The following is a 21,740-nucleotide window of genomic DNA, read 5'->3' on the forward strand; positions in this document are numbered from 1 at the left end:
AGGCGGAGGAGATCGTCAGGGAAGGAGAGGAGGAGGAGATCACCAGGGAAGGAGAGTGTGGAGAGAGGCGGAGGAGATCGCCAGGGAAGGAGAGTGTAGAGAGAGGCGGAGGAGATCGCCAGGGAAGGAGAGTGTGGAGAGAGGCGGAGGAGATCGCCAGGGAAGGAGAGTGTGGAGAGAGGCGGAGGAGGTCGCCAGGGAAGGAGAGTGTGGAGAGAGGCGGAGGAGATCGCCAGGGAAGGAGAGCGTGGAGAGAGGCGGAGGAGGTCGCCAGGGAAGGAGAGTGTGGAGAGAGGCGGAGGAGATCGCCAGGGAAGGAGAGTGTAGAGAGAGGCGGAGGAGATCGCCAGGGAAGGAGAGTGTGGAGAGAGGCGGAGGAGATCGCCAGGGAAGGAGAGTGTGGAGAGAGGCGGAGGAGATCGCCAGGGAAGGAGAGCGTGGAGAGAGGCGGAGGAGATCGCCAGGGAAGGAGAGCGTGGAGAGAGGCGGAGGAGATCGCCAGGGAAGGAGAGCGTGGAGAGAGGCGGAGGAGATCGCCAGGGAAGGAGAGCGTGGAGAGAGGCGGAGGAGATCGCCAGGGAAGGAGAGCGTGGAGAGAGGCGGAGGAGATCGCCAGGGAAGGAGAGCGTGGAGAGAGGCGGAGGAGATCGCCAGGGAAGGAGAGCGTGGAGAGAGGCGGAGGAGATCGCCAGGGAAGGAGAGTGTGGAGAGAGGCGGAGGAGATCGCCAGGGAAGGAGAGTGTGGAGAGAGGCGGAGGAGATCGCCAGGGAAGGAGAGTGTGGAGAGAGGCGGAGGAGATCGCCAGGGAAGGAGAGTGTGGAGAGAGGCGGAGGAGGTCGCCAGGGAAGGAGAGTGTGGAGAGAGGCGGAGGAGATCGCCAGGGAAGGAGAGCGTGGAGAGAGGCGGAGGAGGTCGCCAGGGAAGAAGAGTGTGGAGAGAGGCGGAGGAGATCGCCAGGGAAGGAGAGTGTGGAGAGAGGCGGAGGAGGTCGCCAGGGAAGGAGAGTGTGGAGAGAGGCGGAGGAGATCGCCAGGGAAGGAGAGTGTGGAGAGAGGAGGAGGCGATCGCCAGGGAAGGAGAGTGTGGAGAGAGGCGGAGGAGGCGATCGCCAGGGAAGGAGAGTGTGGAGAGAGGCGGAGGAGATCGCCAGGGAAGGAGAGTGTGGAGAGAGGCGGAGGAGGTCGCCAGGGAAGGAGAGTGTGGAGAGAGGCGGAGGAAGTCGCCAGGGAAGGAGAGTGTGGAGAGAGGCGGAGGAGATCGCCAGGGAAGGAGAGTGTGGAGAGAGGCGGAGGAGATCGCCAGGGAAGGAGAGGAGGAGGAGATCACCAGGGAAGGAGAGTGTGGAGAGAGGCGGAGGAGATCGCCAGGGAAGGAGAGTGTGGAGAGAGGCGGAGGAGGTCGCCAGGGAAGGAGAGTGTGGAGAGAGGCGGAGGAGATCGCCAGGGAAGGAGAGTGTGGAGAGAGGCGGAGGAGATCGCCAGGGAAGGAGAGTGTGGAGAGAGGAGGAGGCGATCGCCAGGGAAGGAGAGTGTGGAGAGAGGCGGAGGAGGCGATCGCCAGGGAAGGAGAGTGTGGAGAGAGGCGGAGGAGATCGCCAGGGAAGGAGAGTGTGGAGAGAGGCGGAGGAGGTCGCCAGGGAAGGAGAGTGTGGAGAGAGGCGGAGGAGGTCGCCAGGGAAGGAGAGTGTGGAGAGAGGCGGAGGAGATCGCCAGGGAAGGAGAGTGTGGAGAGAGGCGGAGGAGGTCGCCAGGGAAGGAGAGTGTGGAGAGAGGCGGAGGAGATCGCCAGGGAAGGAGAGACAAGGAGGAGATCACCAGGGAAGGAGAGTGTGGAGTGGGGGAGGAGATCACCAGGGAAGGAGAGTGTGGAGTGGGGGAGGAGATCGCCAGGGAAGGAGAGAGGAGGAGGAGATCACCAGGGAAGGAGAGTGTAGAGAGAGGCGGAGGAGATCGCCAGGGAAGGAGAGTGTGGAGAGAGGCGGAGGAGATCGCCAGGGAAGGAGAGTGTGGAGAGAGGCGGAGGAGATCGCCAGGGAAGGAGAGCGTGGAGAGAGGCGGAGGAGATCGCCAGGGAAGGAGAGCGTGGAGAGAGGCGGAGGAGGTCACCAGGGAAGGAGAGCGTGGAGAGAGGCGGAGGAGGTCGCCAGGGAATGAGAGCGTGGAGAGAGGCGGAGGAGGTCGCCAGGGAAGGAGAGTGTGGAGAGAGGCGGAGGAGGTCGCCAGGGAAGGAGAGTGTGGAGAGAGGCGGAGGAGGTCGCCAGGGAAGGAGAGTGTGGAGAGAGGCGGAGGAGGTCGCCAGGGAAGGAGAGTGTGGAGAGAGGCGGAGGAGATCGCCAGGGAAGGAGAGTGTGGAGAGAGGCGGAGGAGATCGCCAGGGAAGGAGAGTGTGGAGAGAGGCGGAGGAGATCGCCAGGGAAGGAGAGTGTGGAGTGGGGGAGGAGATCACCAGGGAAGGAGAGTGTGGAGTGGGGGAGGAGATCACCAGGGAAGGAGAGTGTGGAGTGGGGGAGGAGATCACCAGGGAAGGAGAGTGTGGAGTGGGGGAGGAGATCGCCAGGGAAGGAGAGAGGAGGAGGAGATCACCAGGGAAGGAGAGTGTAGAGAGAGGCGGAGGAGATCGCCAGGGAAGGAGAGTGTGGAGAGAGGCGGAGGAGATCGCCAGGGAAGGAGAGTGTGGAGAGAGGCGGAGGAGATCGCCAGGGAAGGAGAGTGTGGAGAGAGGCGAAGGAGATCGCCAGGGAAGGAGAGGAGGAGGAGATCACCAGGGAAGGAGATTGTGGAGTGGGGGAGGAGATCGCCAGGGAAGGAGAGTGTGGAGAGAGGCGGAGGAGGTCGCCAGGGAAGGAGAGTGTGGAGAGAGGCGGAGGAGGTCGCCAGGGAAGGAGAGTGTGGAGAGAGGCGGAGGAGATCGCCAGGGAAGGAGAGTGTGGAGAGAGGCGGAGGAGGTCGCCAGGGAAGGAGAGTGTGGAGAGAGGCGGAGGAGGTCGCCAGGGAAGGAGAGTGTGGAGTGGGGGAGGAGATGGAGAGAGGCGGAGGAGGTCGCCAGGGAAGGAGAGTGTGGAGAGAGGCGGAGGAGATCGCCAGGGAAGGAGAGTGTGGAGTGGGGGAGGAGATCGCCAGGGAAGGAGAGTGTGGAGAGAGGCAGAGGAGATTGCCAGGGAAGGAGAGTGTGGAGTGGGGGAGGAGATCGCCAGGGAAGGAGAGTGTGGAGAGAGGCGGAGGAGGTCGCCAGGGAAGGAGAGTGTGGAGAGAGGCGGAGGAGGTCGCCAGGGAAGGAGAGTGTGGAGTGGGGGAGGAGATCGCCAGGGAAGGAGAGTGTGGAGAGAGGCGGAGGAGATCGCCAGGGAAGGAGAGTGTGGAGTGGGGGAGGAGATCACCAGGGAAGGAGAGTGTGGAGAGAGGCGGAGGAGATCGCCAGGGAAGGAGAGTGTGGAGTGGGGGAGGAGATCGCCAGGGAAGGAGAGTGTGGAGAGAGGCGGAGGAGGTCGCCAGGGAAGGAGAGTGTGGAGTGGGGGAGGAGATCGCCAGGGAAGGAGAGTGTGGAGAGAGGCGGAGGAGGTCGCCAGGGAAGGAGAGTGTGGAGAGAGGCGGAGGAGATCGCCAGGAAAGGAGAGTGTGGAGTGGGGGAGGAGATCGCCAGGGAAGGAGAGTGTGGAGAGAGGCGGAGGAGATCGCCAGGGAAGGAGAGTGTGGAGTGGGGGAGGAGATCACCAGGGAAGGAGAGTGTGGAGAGAGGCGGAGGAGATCGCCAGGGAAGGAGAGTGTGGAGTGGGGGAGGAGATCGCCAGGGAAGGAGAGTGTGGAGAGAGGCGGAGGAGGTTGCCAGGGAAGGAGAGTGTGGAGAGAGGCGGAGGAGGTCGCCAGGGAAGGAGAGTGTGGAGAGAGGCGGAGGAGGTCGCCAGGGAAGGAGAGTGTGGAGAGAGGCGGAGGAGGTCGCCAGGGAAGGAGAGTGTGGAGAGAGGCGGAGGAGGTCGCCAGGGAAGGAGAGTGTGGAGAGAGGCGGAGGAGGTCGCCAGGGAAGGAGAGTGTAGAGAGAGGCGGAGGAGGTCGCCAGGGAAGGAGAGTGTGGAGAGAGGCGGAGGAGATCGCCAGGGAAGGAGAGTGTGGAGAGAGGCGGAGGAGGTCGCCAGGGAAGGAGAGTGTGGAGAGAGGCGGAGGAGATCGCCAGGGAAGGAGAGTGTGGAGAGAGGCGGAGGAGATCACCAGGGAAGGAGAGTGTGGAGAGAGGCGGAGGAGGTCGCCAGGGAAGGAGAGTGTGGAGTGGGGGAGGAGATCGCCAGGGAAGGAGAGTGTGGAGAGAGGCGGAGGAGATTGCCAGGGAAGGAGAGTGTGGAGTGGGGGAGGAGATCACCAGGGAAGGAGAGTGTGGAGAGAGGCGGAGGAGATCGCCAGGGAAGGAGAGTGTGGAGTGGGGGAGGAGATCGCCAGGGAAGGAGAGTGTGGAGAGAGGCGGAGGAGGTCGCCAGGGAAGGAGAGTGTGGAGTGGGGGAGGAGATCGCCAGGGAAGGAGAGTGTGGAGAGAGGCGGAGGAGGTTGCCAGGGAAGGAGAGTGTGGAGAGAGGCGGAGGAGGTCGCCAGGGAAGGAGAGTGTGGAGAGAGGCGGAGGAGGTCGCCAGGGAAGGAGAGTGTGGAGAGAGGCGGAGGAGGTCGCCAGGGAAGGAGAGTGTGGAGAGAGGCGGAGGAGGTCGCCAGGGAAGGAGAGTGTGGAGAGAGGCGGAGGAGGTCGCCAGGGAAGGAGAGTGTGGAGAGAGGCGGAGGAGGTCGCCAGGGAAGGAGAGTGTGGAGAGAGGCGGAGGAGATCGCCAGGGAAGGAGAGTGTGGAGAGAGGCGGAGGAGGTCGCCAGGGAAGGAGAGTGTGGAGAGAGGCGGAGGAGATCACCAGGGAAGGAGAGTGTGGAGAGAGGCGGAGGAGGTCGCCAGGGAAGGAGAGTGTGGAGTGGGGGAGGAGATCGCCAGGGAAGGAGAGTGTGGAGAGAGGCGGAGGAGATTGCCAGGGAAGGAGAGTGTGGAGTGGGGGAGGAGATCACCAGGGAAGGAGAGTGTGGAGAGAGGCGGAGGAGATCGCCAGGGAAGGAGAGTGTGGAGTGGGGGAGGAGATGTGGAGTGGGGGAGGAGATCGCCAGGGAAGGAGAGTGTGGAGAGAGGCGGAGGAGGTCGCCAGGGAAGGAGAGTGTGGAGTGGGGGAGGAGATCGCCAGGGAAGGAGAGTGTGGAGAGAGGCGGAGGAGGTCGCCAGGGAAGGAGAGTGTGGAGAGAGGCGGAGGAGATCGCCAGGAAAGGAGAGTGTGGAGTGGGGGAGGAGATCGCCAGGGAAGGAGAGTGTGGAGAGAGGCGGAGGAGATCGCCAGGGAAGGAGAGTGTGGAGTGGGGGAGGAGATCACCAGGGAAGGAGAGTGTGGAGAGAGGCGGAGGAGATCGCCAGGGAAGGAGAGTGTGGAGTGGGGGAGGAGATCGCCAGGGAAGGAGAGTGTGGAGAGAGGCGGAGGAGGTTGCCAGGGAAGGAGAGTGTGGAGAGAGGCGGAGGAGGTCGCCAGGGAAGGAGAGTGTGGAGAGAGGCGGAGGAGGTCGCCAGGGAAGGAGAGTGTGGAGAGAGGCGGAGGAGGTCGCCAGGGAAGGAGAGTGTGGAGAGAGGCGGAGGAGGTCGCCAGGGAAGGAGAGTGTGGAGAGAGGCGGAGGAGATCGCCAGGGAAGGAGAGTGTGGAGTGGGGGAGGAGATCGCCAGGGAAGGAGAGTGTGGAGAGAGGCGGAGGAGGTCGCCAGGGAAGGAGAGTGTGGAGTGGGGGAGGAGATCGCCAGGGAAGGAGAGTGTGGAGAGAGGCAGAGGAGGTCGCCAGGGAAGGAGAGTGTGGAGAGAGGTGGAGGAGATCGCCAGGAAAGGAGAGTGTGGAGTGGGGGAGGAGATCGCCAGGGAAGGAGAGTGTGGAGAGAGGTGGAGGAGATCGCCAGGGAAGGAGAGTGTGGAGAGAGGCGGAGGAGATCGCCAGGGAAGGAGAGTGTGGAGAGAGGCGGAGGAGGCGATCGCCAGGGAAGAAGAGTGTGGAGAGAGGCGGAGGAGATCGCCAGGGAAGGAGAGTGTGGAGAGAGGCGGAGGAGATCGCCAGGGAAGGAGAGTGTGGAGAGAGGAGGAGGAGATCGCCAGGGAAGGAGAGTGTGGAGAGAGGCGGAGGAGGTCGCCAGGGAAGGAGAGTGTGGAGTGGGGGAGGAGATCACCAGGGAAGGAGAGTGTGGAGAGAGGCGGAGGAGATCGCCAGGGAAGGAGAGTGTGGAGTGGGGGAGGAGATCGCCAGGGAAGGAGAGTGTGGAGAGAGGCGGAGGAGGTTGCCAGGGAAGGAGAGTGTGGAGAGAGGCGGAGGAGATCGCCAGGGAAGGAGAGTGTGGAGAGAGGCGGAGGAGGTCGCCAGGGAAGGAGAGTGTGGAGAGAGGCGGAGGAGGTCGCCAGGGAAGGAGAGTGTAGAGAGAGGCGGAGGAGGTCGCCAGGGAAGGAGAGTGTGGAGAGAGGCGGAGGAGATCGCCAGGGAAGGAGAGTGTGGAGAGAGGCGGAGGAGGTCGCCAGGGAAGGAGAGTGTGGAGAGAGGCGGAGGAGATCGCCAGGGAAGGAGAGTGTGCAGTGGGGGAGGTGTTTGATGTAGCGGCAGGAGTCTGGAGGGAGTGGTCTAGACATGGACAGAAGAGAACAGGAGGAGCTGCGTTGGCGACAAGGATTTGATGAACATAAATCTAGAGGTGGAGATGGGTTTAGTGAGGGACGGTCTGGAGTATGAGGAGAGGTCCTGCCCGCTGTCGCCGCTCCTGCCCGCTGTCGCCGCTCCTGCCCGCTGTCGCCGCTCCTGCCCGCTGTCGCCGCTCCTGCCCGCTGTCGCCGCTCCTGCCCGCTGTCGCCGCTCCTGCCCGCTGTCGCCGGTCCTGCCCCCTGTCGCCGGTCCTGCCCCCTGTCGCCGGTCCTGCCCTCTGTTGCCGCTCCTGCCCGCTGTCGCCGCTCCTGCCCGCTGTCGCCGCTCCTGCCCGCTGTCGCCGGTCCTGCCCCCTGTCGCCGGTTCTAGCGGTCATGTCTGGGTTTCTTGGGTATCTAGCCTATGCCATGATGTATGGTCACGCCTGCCTCCTGCTGGAGACAAGTAGCTTCCTCTCAGTTGCGACTGCCTGACTCTTCATCGTGGTCACTGTCTCAGTTTTGTGTGGAATAATGAAGAGGCGGCCACAAACTTAACCCTTTATAAAACCTTAGTAGAAAAAGCCTATCACACAGCATGGCCGCCGGAGGGTCCTGTACCGACTCATTAATATTCATGAGAATGCGAATTACTCTGCACATGAAGCTTCTTCAGGGGGTGACGACGTTTCGCCTTGCCCTCATAGATTTAGCGGCTCCTTCCCCACCACCGTACATTGTGTCCAGTGTCTTACGTCCTCTGCTCCAGATACGCTGGGAGTTGTCTGCGTTTGTACAGCTGAGGGGTCGTTACATTGTATAAGGCTGTAAATGAGAAGGTTTCCATTCACTGACGGCCAGCAGAGATCTGAGCAGATTCTGGGAGATGCTGGTTTGTGTCCAGGCGCGGCCTCCTGCGTCGCAGTGCGGGGACCGTCACCCCAGTCCCATGTTATGGCGGCGGCGGTAACCGGAGACCGGGCATACTGAAAGCAAACACGTTCCACAGCACCGCAAACACCACAAACAGGACGGAGCCGCCCAGGAAGATCCACCACAACGACTGGTCCGCCAGACGCTGCCCGAAGTGCCGGAGGATGACCACCCCCAACGTGATACCCACCACAACCCCACCCAAGTGTGCCACAAAGCTGGGGTGCGGGCACGGGGCGTAGGAAGAGGGTGAAAACCGCAGCCAGACCGCCCTGCCGAACTCCAGGCTCACTGCAACGAGAGAACACGTGTTACCATGGAAGACTGCAGAGCATCGCTCCTCCACCTGACAGATACATGGGGATATATCGTGCAGATTATTACACCACTGACCTCTCTGCAGAGCATCGCTCCTACACCTGACAGATACATAGTGATATATCCTGCAGAGTATTACACCACTGACCTCTCTGCAGAGCATCGCTCCTCCACCTCCTGACACATACATAGTGATATATCCTGCAGATTATTACACCACTGACCCCTCTGCAGAGCATCACTCCTCCACCTCCTGACAGATACATAGTGATATATCCTGCAGATTATTACACCACTGACCTCTCTGCAGAGCATCGCTCCTCCACCTCCTGACAGATACATAGTGATATATCCTGCAGAGTATTACACCACTGACCTCTCTGCAGAGCATCACTCCTCCACCTCCTGACACATACATAGTGATATATCCTGCAGATTATTACACCACTGACCTCTCTGCAGAGCATCGCTCCTCCACCTTCTGACAGATACATAGTGATATATCCTGCAGAGTATTACACCACTGACCTCTCTGCAGAGCATCGCTCCTCCACCTCCTGACAGATACATAGTGATATATCCTGCAGAGTATTACACCACTGACCTCTCTGCAGAGCATCGCTCCTCCACCTCCTGACAGATACATAGTGATATATCCTGCAGAGTATTACACCACTGACCTCTCTGCAGAGCATCGCTCCTCCACCTCCTGACAGATACATAGTGATATATCCTGCAGAGTATTACACCACTGACCTCTCTGCAGAGCATCGCTCCTCCACCTTCTGACAGATACATAGTGATATATCCTGCATATTATTACACCACTGACCTCTCTGCAGAGCATCGCTCCTCCACCTCCTGACACATACATAGTGATATATCCTGCAGAGTATTACACCACTGACCTCTCTGCAGAGCATCGCTCCTCCACCTCCTGACACATACATAGTGATATATCCTGCAGAGTATTACACCACTGACCTCTCTGCAGAGCATCGCTCCTCCACCTGACAGATACATGGGGATATATCCTGCAGATTATTACACCACTGACCTCTCTGCAGAGCATCGCTCCTCCACCTGACAGATACATGGGGATATATCCTGCATATTATTACACCACTGACCTCTCTGCAGAGCATCGCTCCTCCACCTCCTGACACATACATAGTGATATATCCTGCAGAGTATTACACCACTGACCTCTCTGCAGAGCATCGCTCCTCCACCTGACAGATACATGGGGATATATCCTGCAGATTATTACACCACTGACCTCTCTGCAGAGCATCGCTCCTCCACCTGACAGATACATGGGGATATATCCTGCAGATTATTACACCACTGACCTCTCTGCAGAGCATCGCTCCTCCACCTGACAGATACATGGGGATATATCCTGCAGATTATTACACCACTGACCTCTCTGCAGAGCATCGCTCCTGCACCTGACAGATACATGGAGATATATCCTGCAGATTATTACACCACTGACCTCTCTGCAGAGCATCGCTCCTCCACCTGACAGATACATAGGGATATATCCTGCAGAGTATTACACCACTGACCTCTCTGCAGAGCATCGCTCCTCCACCTGACAGATACATGGGGATATATCCTGCAGATTATTACACCACTGACCTCTCTGCAGAGCATCGCTCCTCCACCTGACAGATACATGGGGATATATCCTGCAGAGTATTACACCACTGACCTCTCTGCAGAGCATCGCTCCTCCACCTCCTGACAGATACATAGTGATATATCCTGCAGAGTATTACACCACTGACCTCTCTGCAGAACATCGCTCCTCCACCTGACAGATACATGGGAATATATCCTGCAGATTATTACACCACTGACCTCTCTGCAGAGCATCGCTCCTACACCTGACAGATACATGGGGATATATCCTGCAGATTATTACACCACTGACCCCTCTGCAGAGCATCGCTCCTCCACCTCCTGACAGATACATAGTGATATATCCTGCAGATTATTACACCACTGACCTCTCTGCAGAGCATCGCTCCTCCACCTCCTGACACATACATAGTGATATATCCTGCAGATTATTACACCACTGACCTCTCTGCAGACTATCACTCCTCCTCCTGACAGATACATAGTGATATATCCTGCAGATTATTACAGCACTGACCTCTCTGCAGAGCATCGCTCCTCCACCTCCTGACACATACATAGTGATATATCCTGCAGATTATTACACCACTGACCCCTCTGCAGAGCATCGCTCCTCCACTGACAGATACATGGGGATATATCCTGCAGATTATTACACCACTGACCTCTCTGCAGAGCATCGCTCCTCCACCTGACAGATACATGGGGATATATCCTGCAGAGTATTACACCACTGACCTCTCTGCAGAGCATCGCTCCTACACCTGACAGATACATGGGGATATATCCTGCAGAGTATTACACCACTGACCTCTCTGCAGAGCATCGCTCCTACACCTGACAGATACATGGGGATATATCCTGCAGATTATTACACCACTGACCTCTCTGCAGAGCATCGCTCCTACACCTGACAGATACATGGGGATATATCCTGCAGATTATTACACCACTGACCTCTCTGCAGAGCATCGCTCCTACACCTGACAGATACATGGGGATATATCCTGCAGATTATTACACCACTGACCCCTCTGCAGAGCATCGCTCCTCCACCTCCTGACACATACATAGTGATATATCCTGCAGATTATTACACCACTGACCCCTCTGCAGAGCATCGCTCCTCCACCTCCTGACACATACATAGTGATATATCCTGCAGATTATTACACCACTGACCCCTCTGCAGAGCATCGCTCCTCCACTGACAGATACATGGGGATATATCCTGCAGAGTATTACACCACTGACCTCTCTGCAGAGCATCACTCCTCCACTGACAGATACATGGGGATATATCCTGCAGATTATTACACCACTGACCCCTCTGCAGAGCATCGCTCCTCCACCTGACAGATACATGGGGATATATCCTGCAGATTATTACACCACTGACCCCTCTGCAGAGCATCGCTCCTCCACCTGACAGATACATGGGGATATATCCTGCAGATTATTACACCACTGAGCTCTCTGCAGAGCATCGCTCCTCCACCTGACAGATACATGGTGATATATCCTGGCAGAAAACTAACCCTGCACATCACCCTGAGAACACCCTCCCCACCGTCACACATGGTGGAGGCCGCATCCTGCTGTGGGGAGGCTTTTCTCCAGCAGGGGCAGGGAAGCTGCTCAGAACTGATGGGAAAATGGATGGAGATAAATCCAGGACAATCCTGGAGGAAACCTGTTACTGCAGAAGACGTGATCCCGGGGCGTAGCATCACCTTCCAGCAGCACAACCACCCTCATCATCCTGCAGAGCTACAATGGAGGGCTCAGATCACAGCATATCCCTGTGTGTGAGCGGCCGAGTCACAGTCCAGACCGAATCCAGATTATTACAGCATTCACCTCTGCAGAGCATCGCTCCTCCACCTCCTGACACATATAGTGATCTATCCTGCAGAGTATTACAGCATTCACCTCTGCAGAGCATCGCTCCTCCACCTCCTGACACATATAGTGATCTATCCTGCAGAGTATTACACTCCTGGCATCTCTATACTTAGTCTTGGCCACCTGTCATTCCCTAAGTGTCCAGCAGAGGGCGTCTCTGGCTGTCTTTGCTGTGACCTCACGGTCTCCTGTGATGCTTATTTTTGGGGTGACTTTTGGCCGTATAATCTGGGGTGTTGGATGTAGGGGGCAGGAGTCGCCCCCAGCAGAGGTTATACCCTGAAAGCTGCGCTGTGATTGGCTGCTGGCACTATATGATGACTCGGTGCTGGTATCCGCTTTTTTCCCTCTTTGTATATAAAGGTTGGGGTGCTGGATCGTGGCATATGGGGGGTCCCCTAAACTGCAGCTATTGGGGCTCATACTTACTACATATTAAAGCGAAGGACGTGCGCAGGAGCTTGAACTGACAGCGCATCCCCGACCAGTTCTGGGGAGAAGAAAACAGATCAGTGACCTCAACATAAGACACCCCAAAACCACAGCCACCCCCAACATGACACCCCAAGATCACAGCAACCCCCAACAGGACACCCCAAAACCACAGCCACCCCCAACATGACACCCCAAAACCACTGCCACCCCCAACATGACACCCCAAAACCACAGCCACCCCCAACATGACACCCCAAAACCACAGCCACCCCCAACATGACACCCCAAAACCACAGCCACCCCCAACATGACCCCCCCCAAAACCACAGCCACCCCCAACATGACACCCCAAGATCACAGCAACCCCCAACATGACACCCCAAAACCACAGCCACCCCCAACATGACACCCCAAGATCACAGCCACCCCCAACATGACACCCCAAAACCACAGCCACCCCCAACATGACACCCCAAGATCACAGCAATCCCCAACATGACACCCCAAAACCACAGCCAACCCCAACATGACACCCCAAAACCACAGCCACCCCCAACATGACACCCCAAAACCACAGCCACCCCCAACATGACACCCCAAAACCACAGCCACCCCCAACATGACACCCCAAAACCACAGCCACCCCCAACATGACACCCCAAAACCACAGCCACCCCCAACATGACACCCCAAAACCACAGCCACCCCCAACATGACACCCCAAAACCACTGCCACCCCCAACATGACACCCCAAGATCACAGCCACCCCCAACATGACACCCCAAAACCGCAGCCACCCCCAACATGACACCCCAAAACCACAGCCACCCCCAACATGACACCCCAAGATCACAGTCACCCCCAACATGACACCCCAAAACCGCAGCCACCCCCAACATGACACCCCAAAACCACAGCCACCCCCAACATGACACTCCAAGATCACAGCCACCCCCAACATGACACCCCAAAACCACTGCCACCCCCAACATGACATCCCAAAACCGCAACCACCCCCAACATGACACCCAAAAACCACAGCCACCCCCAACATGACACCCCAAAAACCACAGCCACCTCCAACATGACACCCCAAAAACCACAGCCACCTCCAACATGACACCCCAAACCCACAGCCACCCCCAACATGACATCCCAAAACCGCAACCACCCCCAACATGACACCCGAAGATCACAGCCACCCCCAACATGACATCCCAAAACCGCAACCACCCCCAACATGACACCCCAAGATCACAGCCTCCCCCAACATGACACCCCAAGATCACAGCCTCCCCCAACATGACATCCCAAAACCGCAACCACCCCCAACATGACACCCCAAGATCACAGCCTCCCCCAACATGACATCCCAAAACCGCAACCACCCCCAACATGACACCCCAAGATCACAGCCACCCGAAAATGACACTCCAAAACCTCAGCCACCCCCACATGACACCCCAAAACCACTACCACCCCAACATAACAAGCCAAGATCACCCCTGGTTCTGATTTCCTCAGAAGTCTTGAACTCCTCACTGGGGGTGCTGCAGGGTGCACGCTCTCCTCACTGGGGGTGCTGCAGGGGTGCACGCTCTCCTCACTGGGGGTGCTGCAGGGTGCATGCTCTCCTCACTGGGGGTGCTGCAGGGTGCACGCTCTCCTCACTGGGGGTGCTGCAGGGGTGCACGCTCTCCTCACTGGGGGTGCTGCAGGGTGCACGCTCTCCTCACTGGGGGTGCTGCAGGGTGCACGCTCTCCTCACTGGGGGTGCTGCAGGGTGCACGCTCTCCTCACTGGGGGTGCTGCAGGGTGCACGCTCTCCTCACTGGGGGTGCTGCAGGGTGTACGCTCTCCTCACTGGGGGTGCTGCAGGGTGCACGCTCTCCTCACTGGGGGTGCTGCAGGGTGCACGCTCTCCTCACTGGGGGTGCTGCAGGGTGCACGCTCTCCTCACTGGGGGTGCTGCAGGGTGTACGCTCTCCTCACTGGGGGTGCTGCAGGGTGCACGCTCTCCTCACTGGGGGTGCTACAGGGGTGCACGCTCTCCTCACTGGGGGTGCTGCAGGGTGCACGCTCTCCTCACTGGGGGTGCTGCAGGGTGCACGCTCTCCACACTGGGGGTGCTGCAGGGGTGCACGCTCTCCACACTGGGGGTGCTGCAGAGGTGCACGCTCTCCTCACTGGAGGTGCTGCAGGGGTGCACGCTCTCCTCACTGGGGGTGCTGCAGGGTGCACGCTCTCCTCACTGGGGGTGCTGCAGGGGTGCACGCTCTCCTCACTGGGGGTGCTGCAGGGGTGCACGCTCTCCTCACTGGGGGTGCTGCAGGGGTGCACGCTCTCCTCACTGGGGGTGCTGCAGGGTGCACGCTCTCCACACTGGGGGTGCTGCAGGGGTGCACGCTCTCCTCACTGGGGGTGCTGCAGGGTGCACGCTCTCCTCACTGGAGGTGCTGCAGGGTGCACGCTCTCCTCACTGGTGGTGCTGCAGGGTGTACGCTCTCCTCACTGGGGGTGCTGCAGGGTGCACGCTCTCCTCACTGGGGGTGCTGCAGGGTGCACGCTCTCCTCACTTGGGGTGCTGCAGGGTGCACGCTCTCCTCACTGGGGGTGCTGCAGGGGTGCACGCTCTCCTCACTGGGGGTGCTGCATGGTGTACGCTCTCCTCACTGGGGGTGCTGCAGGGGTGCACGCTCTCCTCACTGGGGGTGCTGCAGGGGTGCACGCTCTCCTCACTGGGGGTGCTGCAGGGGTGCACGCTCTCCTCACTGGGGGTGCTGCAGGGTGCACGCTCTCCTCACTGGGGGTGCTGCAGGGTGCACACTCTCCTCACTGGGGGTGCTGCAGGGTGCACACTCTCCTCACTGGGGGTGCTGCAGGGGTGCACGCTCTCCTCACTGGGGGTGCTGCAGGGTGCACGCTCTCCACACTGGGGGTGCTTCAGGGGTGCACGCTCTCCACACTGGGGGTGCTGCAGGGGTGCACGCTCTCCTCACTGGGGGTGCTGCAGGGTGCACGCTCTCCTCACTGGGGGTGCTGCAGGGTGTACGCTCTCCTCACTGGGGGTGCTGCAGGGTGCACGCTCTCCTCACTGGGGGTGCTGCAGGGTGCACGCTCTCCTCACTGGGGGTGCTGCAGGGTGCATGCTCTCCTCACTGGAGGTGCTGCAGGGTGCACGCTCTCCTCACTGGGGGTGCTGCAGGGTGCACGCTCTCCTCACTGGGGGTGCTGCAGGGTGCACGCTCTCCTCACTGGGGGTGCTGCAGGGTGCACACTCTCCTCACTGGGGGTGCTGCAGGGGTGCACGCTCTCCTCACTGGGGGTGCTGCAGGGTGCACGCTCTCCACACTGGGGGTGCTTCAGGGGTGCACGCTCTCCACACTGGGGGTGCTGCAGGGGTGCACGCTCTCCTCACTGGGGGTGCTGCAGGGTGCACGCTCTCCTCACTGGGGGTGCTGCAGGGTGTACGCTCTCCTCACTGGGGGTGCTGCAGGGTGCACGCTCTCCTCACTGGGGGTGCTGCAGGGTGCACGCTCTCCTCACTGGGGGTGCTGCAGGGTGCATGCTCTCCTCACTGGAGGTGCTGCAGGGTGCACGCTCTCCTCACTGGGGGTGCTGCAGGGTGCACGCTCTCCTCACTGGGGGTGCTGCAGGGTGTACGCTCTCCTCACTGGGGGTGCTGCAGGGTGCACGCTCTCCACACTGGGGGTGCTACAGGGTGCACACTCTCCTCACTGGGGGTGCTACAGGGTGCACACTCTCCTCACTGGGGGTGCTGCAGGGTGCACGCTCTCCTCACTGGGGGTGCTGCAGGGGTGCACACTCTCCTCACTGGGGGTGCTGCAGGGTGCACGCTCTCCTCACTGGGGGTGCTGCAGGGTGCACGCTCTCCTCACTGGGGGTGCTGCAGGGTGCACGCTCTCCTCACTGGGGGTGCTGCAGGGTGCACGCTCTCCGCACTGGGGGTGCTGCAGGGTGCACGCTCTCCACACTGGGGGTGCTGCAGGGTGCACGCTCTCCTCACTGGGGGTGCTGCAGGGGTGCACGCTCTCCTCACTGGGGGTGCTGCAGGGTGCACGCTCTCCTCACTGGGGGTGCTGCAGGGGTGCACGCTCTCCTCACTGGGGGTGCTGCAGGGTGCACGCTCTCCTCACTGGGGGTGCTGCAGGGGTGCACGCTCTCCTCACTGGGGGTGCTGCAGGGGTGCACGCTCTCCTCACTGGGGGTGCTGCAGGGTGTACGCTCTCCTCACTGGGGGTGCTGCAGGGTGCACGCTCTCCTCACTGGGGGTGCTGCAGGGGTGCTGCAGTGGTGCTGCAGGGGTGCACGCTCTCCTCACTGGGGGTGCTGCAGGGTGTACGCTCTCCTCACTGGGGGTGCTGCAGGGTGCACGCTCTCCTCACTGGGGGTGCTGCAGGGGTGCTGCAGTGGTGCTGCAGGGGTGCACGCTCTCTTCACTGGGGGTGCTGCAGGGTGCACACTCTCCTCACTGGGGGTGCTGCAGGGTGCACGCTCTCCTCACTGGGGGTGCTGCAGGGTGCACGCTCTCCTCACTGGGGGTGCTGCAGGGTGTACGCTCTCCTCACTGGGGGTGCTGCAGGGTGTACGCTCTCCTCACTGGGGGTGCTGCAGGGTGCACGCTCTCCACACTGGGGGTGCTACAGGGTGCACACTCTCCTCACTGGGGGTGCTGCAGGGTGCACACTCTCCTCACTGGGGGTGCTGCAGGGTGCACGCTCTCCTCACTGGGGGTGCTGCAGGGTGCACGCTCTCCTCACTGGGGGTGCTGCAGGGGTGCACGCTCTCCTCACTGGGGGTGCTGCAGGGTGCACGCTCTCCGCACTGGGGGTGCTGCAGGGTGCACGCTCTCCACACTGGGGGTGCTGCAGGGTGCACGCTCTCCTCACTGGGGGTGCTGCAGGGGTGCACGCTCTCCTCACTGGGGGTGCTGCAGGGTGCACGCTCTCCTCACTGGGGGTGCTGCAGGGGTGCACGCTCTCCTCACTGGGGGTGCTGCAGGGTGCACGCTCTCCTCACTGGGGGTGCTGCAGGGGTGCACGCTCTCCTCACTGGGGGTGCTGCAGGGTGCACGCTCTCCTCACTGGGGGTGCTGCAGGGGTGCACGCTCTCCTCACTGGGGGTGCTGCAGGGTGCATGCTCTCCTCACTGGGGGTGCTGCAGGGGTGCACGCTCTCCTCACTGGGGGTGCTGCAGGGTGTACGCTCTCCTCACTGGGGGTGCTGCAGGGGTGCACGCTCTCCTCACTGGGGGTGCTGCAGGGTGCACGCTCTCCTCACTGGGGGTGCTGCAGGGTGTACGCTCTCCTCACTGGGGGTGCTGCAGGGGTGCACGCTCTCCTTACTGGGGGTGCTGCAGGGTGCACGCTCTCCTCACTGGGGGTGCTGCAGGGGTGCACGCTCTCCTCACTGGGGGTGCTGCAGGGGTGCTGCAGTGGTGCTGCAGGGTGCACGCTCTCCTCACTGGGGGTGCTGCAGGGTGTACGCTCTCCTCACTGGGGGTGCTGCAGGGGTGCACGCTCTCCTCACTGGGGGTGCTGCAGGGGTGCACGCTCTCCTCACTGGGGGTGCTGCAGGGTGCACGCTCTCCTCACTGGGGGTGCTGCAGGGTGCACGCTCTCCTCACTGGGGGTGCTGCAGGGTGTACGCTCTCCTCACTGGGGGTGCTGCAGGGGTGCACGCTCTCCTCACTGGGGGTGCTGCAGGGTGTACGCTCTCCTCACTGGGGGTGCTGCAGGGGTGCACGCTCTCCTCACTGGGGGTGCTGCAGGGGTGCACGCTCTCCTCACTGGGGGTGCTGCAGGGTGCACGCTCTCCTCACTGGGGGTGCTGCAGGGTGCACGCTCTCCTCACTGGGGGTGCTGCAGGGGTGCACGCTCTCCTCACTGGGGGTGCTGCAGGGTGCACGCTCTCCTCACTGGGGGTGCTGCAGGGTGCACACTCTCCTCACTGGGGGTGCTGCAGGGTGCACGCTCTCCTCACTGGGGGTGCTGCAGGAGTAAAATGGACCCAAAGGGCGCCCTAGGTGTTGGGGCTTGTTCCCCTGGATAAACGGGTGAAAAATGTAGGGGATTCTGTCTATCGTTGTAGTTTTGGGATATTTTTGGAGCCGTTTTTGAGGGGCCCCATGGGGGGGGGGACAGTTCTGGTAATTTCCCATTGGTCTGATTTTTGGAGGTGGAGGCCTCTTTACTTCACTGGTGGCATTTGGGTACTTCCGGGGGACACTGGGGGGTCATTTGGTGGGTTCTGAGCCTCACGGGGAAAGGTCATTATTTGACTTCGTGTCTCAGTGAGATTGTGTTGGTGTCAGTGCCTCACTTGGGGAGCGTTGAACAGTTCAGTGCCTCACAGCCAGGGTGTTTGGGGGGGTTCCGTGCCTCCCTGAGAAGTGTTTGGAGGGTTCTGTGCCTCATAGCCAGGGTGTTGATGGGTTCCGTGCCTCCCATGGAGGGTGCTGAGGGGTTCTGTGTCTTACTGGAAAGGTGTTGGGGGGCTCCGTGCCTCATTGGGAGGGTGTTGGGGGTTCTGTGCCTCACAGCCAGGGTGTTGAGGGGTTCCGTGCCTCCCATGGAGGGTGCTGAGGGGTTCTGTGTCTTACTGGAAAGGTGTTGGGGGTTTGGAGTGTTCTGTGGGAGGGTGCTGAAGGGGTTCTGTGACTACCTTGGTGGGTCTGAGGGGTTCTGTGCCTCACTGGGAGGGTGGTGGGGGGTCTCCGTGCCTCACTGGGAGGGTGGTGGGGGGCTCCATGCCTCACTGGGAGGGTGGTGGGGGGTCTGTACCTCACAATGGAGGGTGATGGGGTGTTCTGTGCCTCACAGGTAGGGTGATGGGGAGTCCATGCCTCCCTGGGAAGTGTTCTGTGCCTCAGTGGGGGGATATTGGGAGGTTCTGTGCCTCACTGGGGGGTGTTGGTGGTTTCGTACCATGACTATATTAGCGAGGTGGGCAGACGCGATGGCGTACACTCCGCCCGATGATCCCACCACTGGAGCCGTCATATCAGCCACGGACACGGCAAGGGAACCTTGAGAGAAAAGAACAATCAGATATTTCCAAGCCCCCTACACCGGCCCCCGAAATAATGAGCGGCCAACGTGACACCTCACCTGCCAGGACTCCTGCCATATACACAAAGCCGACCCTCAGTGCCCCATGCACCATCTCCAGGGGGACCCCAACCAGCAGCTGCAGCGCCACGTTCACCCCCAGATGCTCTATCCTAGAAGACAAGACCGCGTTATGTGAGGATGACCCCCCCCCCGGACACGTCTGCATTTGCCCATCCCAATCTGCTCTGGATGGGCCCTAGATGTAAATGCTGATGACATCACGCCATATAAAATGGCTCCGCCCACTGTGATGACATCACGCCGTATAAAATGGCTCCGCCCACTGTGATGACATCACGCTGTATAAAATGGCTCCGCCCACTATGATGACATCACACCGTATAAAATGGCTCCACCCACTGTGATGACATCACGCCGTATAAAATGGCTCCACCCACTGTGATGACATCACGCCGTATAAAATGGCTCCACCCACTGTGATGACATCACGCCGTATAAAATGGCTCCACCCACTGTGATGACATCACGCCATATAAAATGGCTCCGCCCACTGTGATGACATCACACTGTATAAAATGGCTCCGCCCACTATGATGACATCACGCCGTATAAAATGGCTCCACCCACTGTGATGACATCACGCCGTATAAAATGGCTCCACCCACTGTGATGACATCACGCCGTATAAAATGGCTCCACCCACTGTGATGACATCACGCCATATAAAATGGCTCCGCCCACTGTGATGACATCACGCCGTATAAAATGGCTCCGCCCACTGTGATGACCTCACTGTATCTTGCTAGGGCTCATTATATCTTCTCTCTGGGGGCGGTGGACACTACTCACCCGGCGTGCATGAACATGTAGCTGAGGTATCGCCACGCCTGCGCCCGGAGCTGCGGATGATACACCAGAGGGTTCTTCTTCAGGAACTGTGAATGCGTCACTTGTAGGACGAAGCGGTCAAGGAGTAGCCCATAGTACACAAAGATGGCGACCTGCGAAACAAATGCTAAGATCACACCTTCTACAGGGTGTGGGGCTCCAGAATTATTATCCTCCCCCCACGGAGAAAAGATGCTATGTGGACCCCACATTATTTACCCCTCATTTATTGGATGAGACTAAAGATGGCAGCTTGCGGTTTTCTGGTGTCTGGAGGTGGTGCCATCAGTGATGGTGACCGGACTCACCTCTACGATGGTGACTGTGATCATGAACCAGGGTGGTGGACACCCCGTGTAGTTGTCGTAGAACCACTTCCGGTCTATCTCTCGAGGCAGGGTCTCGTAGGCAACATGGCGGATTAGGCGCTGCGTCAGGTCCAAGCTGGACTCCTCCAGGAGAGTCTTATCACACAAGCGCCGGTTTCCCTGCAGAATGGCGCGGCGGAAGCTGTTTGATCTCTTGTTGCACATCTGGAAGGGACAAAGAGAGGGAACATTATGGCATATAACGTACTGGGGAGGGCGCATGTTGTACCACAGAGATGGCGACATGAACCACTCCACTGTAGACCATACCCGCCACCTCATCTCAGAAGCAGCACTCTTCCGTTTCTGAACACTCACCAGATTTAGGACATCTTGGTAGCAGATCTTCCCGTCAGCACTGCTGTGTGCGAGGGCCAGCAGGACGTCCAGCTTGTGGGGGTCCAGCTCAGAGCCGTGTTTCTGCAGGAGGGTCCAGAATTCTCCACTGCTGATGAAGCCGCTGGTCTCAGAATCAAACTGCAAAAGTGAGCACAGATTGAGGTTCTGGATACTGGATCCACCTTCATCTATTATTTTGAAGCTCCAAGTACGTCAGCAAAAATATCCTGTAATTCTATAAATGTGGAGAATCTGAAGATATCCTAGTAAATCAAACAGTCCTGAAAAATAACCTGAAGGAACTCAAGACAACACCCAGAGGCTGCCCAGAAGAAAGTGGAGGACATAGAGGCAACACCGAAAGAGAAGCAGAAAGACCACCAAGAAGAATCTGGAGAAACACCAAGAGGAGACCAGAGAGACCACTGAGAAGGATCTCAAGGAACTGAAGACAACACCCAGGAGGAACATGAGAGGCTACCCAGAAGAAAGTGGAGTACATAAAGGCAACACCGAAAGACATGCAGAAAGACCACCACAAAGAATCTGGAGAAACTAGGGGAAACACCAAGAGGGGACCAGAGAGACCACTGAGAAGGATCTCAAGGAACTGAAGACAACACCCAGAGGCTGCCCAGAAGAAAGTGGAGTACATAAAGGCAACACCGAAAGACATGCAGAAAGACCACCACAAAGAATCTGGAGAAACTACGGGAAACACCAAGAGGGGACCAGAGAGACCACTGAGAAGGATCTCAAGGAACTGAAGACAACACCCAGAGGCTGCCCAGAAGAAAGTGGAGGACATAGAGGCAACACAGAAAAAGAAGCAGAAAGACCACCACAGAGAAACTAGGGGAAACACCATTAGGGGACCAGAGAGACCACTGAGAAGGATCTCAAGGAACTGAAGACAACACCCAGAGGCTGCCCAGAAGAAAGTGGAGGACATAGAGGCAACACAGAAAAAGAAGCAGAAAGACCACCACAGATAAACTAGGGGAAACACCATTAGGGGACCAGAGAGACCACTGAGAAGGATCTCAAGGAACTGAAGACAACACCCAGAGGCTGCCCAGAAGAAAGTGGAGGACATAGAGGCAACACAGAAAAAGAAGCAGAAAGACCACCACAGAGAAACTAGGAGAAACACCATTAGGGGACC

General features: G+C 59.2%; 1 protein-coding gene across 10 annotated transcripts in view; it reads right to left on the reverse strand.

Annotated features, from left to right (window-relative positions):
* Positions 1–7,203: 7,203 nt before the first annotated feature.
* Positions 7,204–21,740, reverse strand: part of RHBDL3 (rhomboid like 3) — a 91,032-nt gene continuing 76,495 nt past the window's right edge. For all 10 annotated transcript variants that reach the window (XM_075351524.1, XM_075351520.1, XM_075351517.1 and 7 more), the window contains 7 exons: positions 20,555–20,713; positions 20,177–20,401; positions 19,830–19,981; positions 19,017–19,129; positions 18,834–18,934; positions 11,881–11,941; positions 7,204–7,872 (listed from right to left, as the gene is read on the reverse strand). In XM_075351524.1, coding sequence (XP_075207639.1) covers positions 7,601–7,872; positions 11,881–11,941; positions 18,834–18,934; positions 19,017–19,129; positions 19,830–19,981; positions 20,177–20,401; positions 20,555–20,713 — 1,083 coding nt within the window. In that variant the 3' untranslated portion in view covers positions 7,204–7,600. The remainder of the gene's footprint in view (positions 7,873–11,880; positions 11,942–18,833; positions 18,935–19,016; positions 19,130–19,829; positions 19,982–20,176; positions 20,402–20,554; positions 20,714–21,740) is intronic.

This window comes from Anomaloglossus baeobatrachus, chromosome 5 (genome assembly GCF_048569485.1).
Source record: "Anomaloglossus baeobatrachus isolate aAnoBae1 chromosome 5, aAnoBae1.hap1, whole genome shotgun sequence".
Classification (NCBI taxonomy): domain Eukaryota; kingdom Metazoa; phylum Chordata; class Amphibia; order Anura; family Aromobatidae; genus Anomaloglossus; species Anomaloglossus baeobatrachus.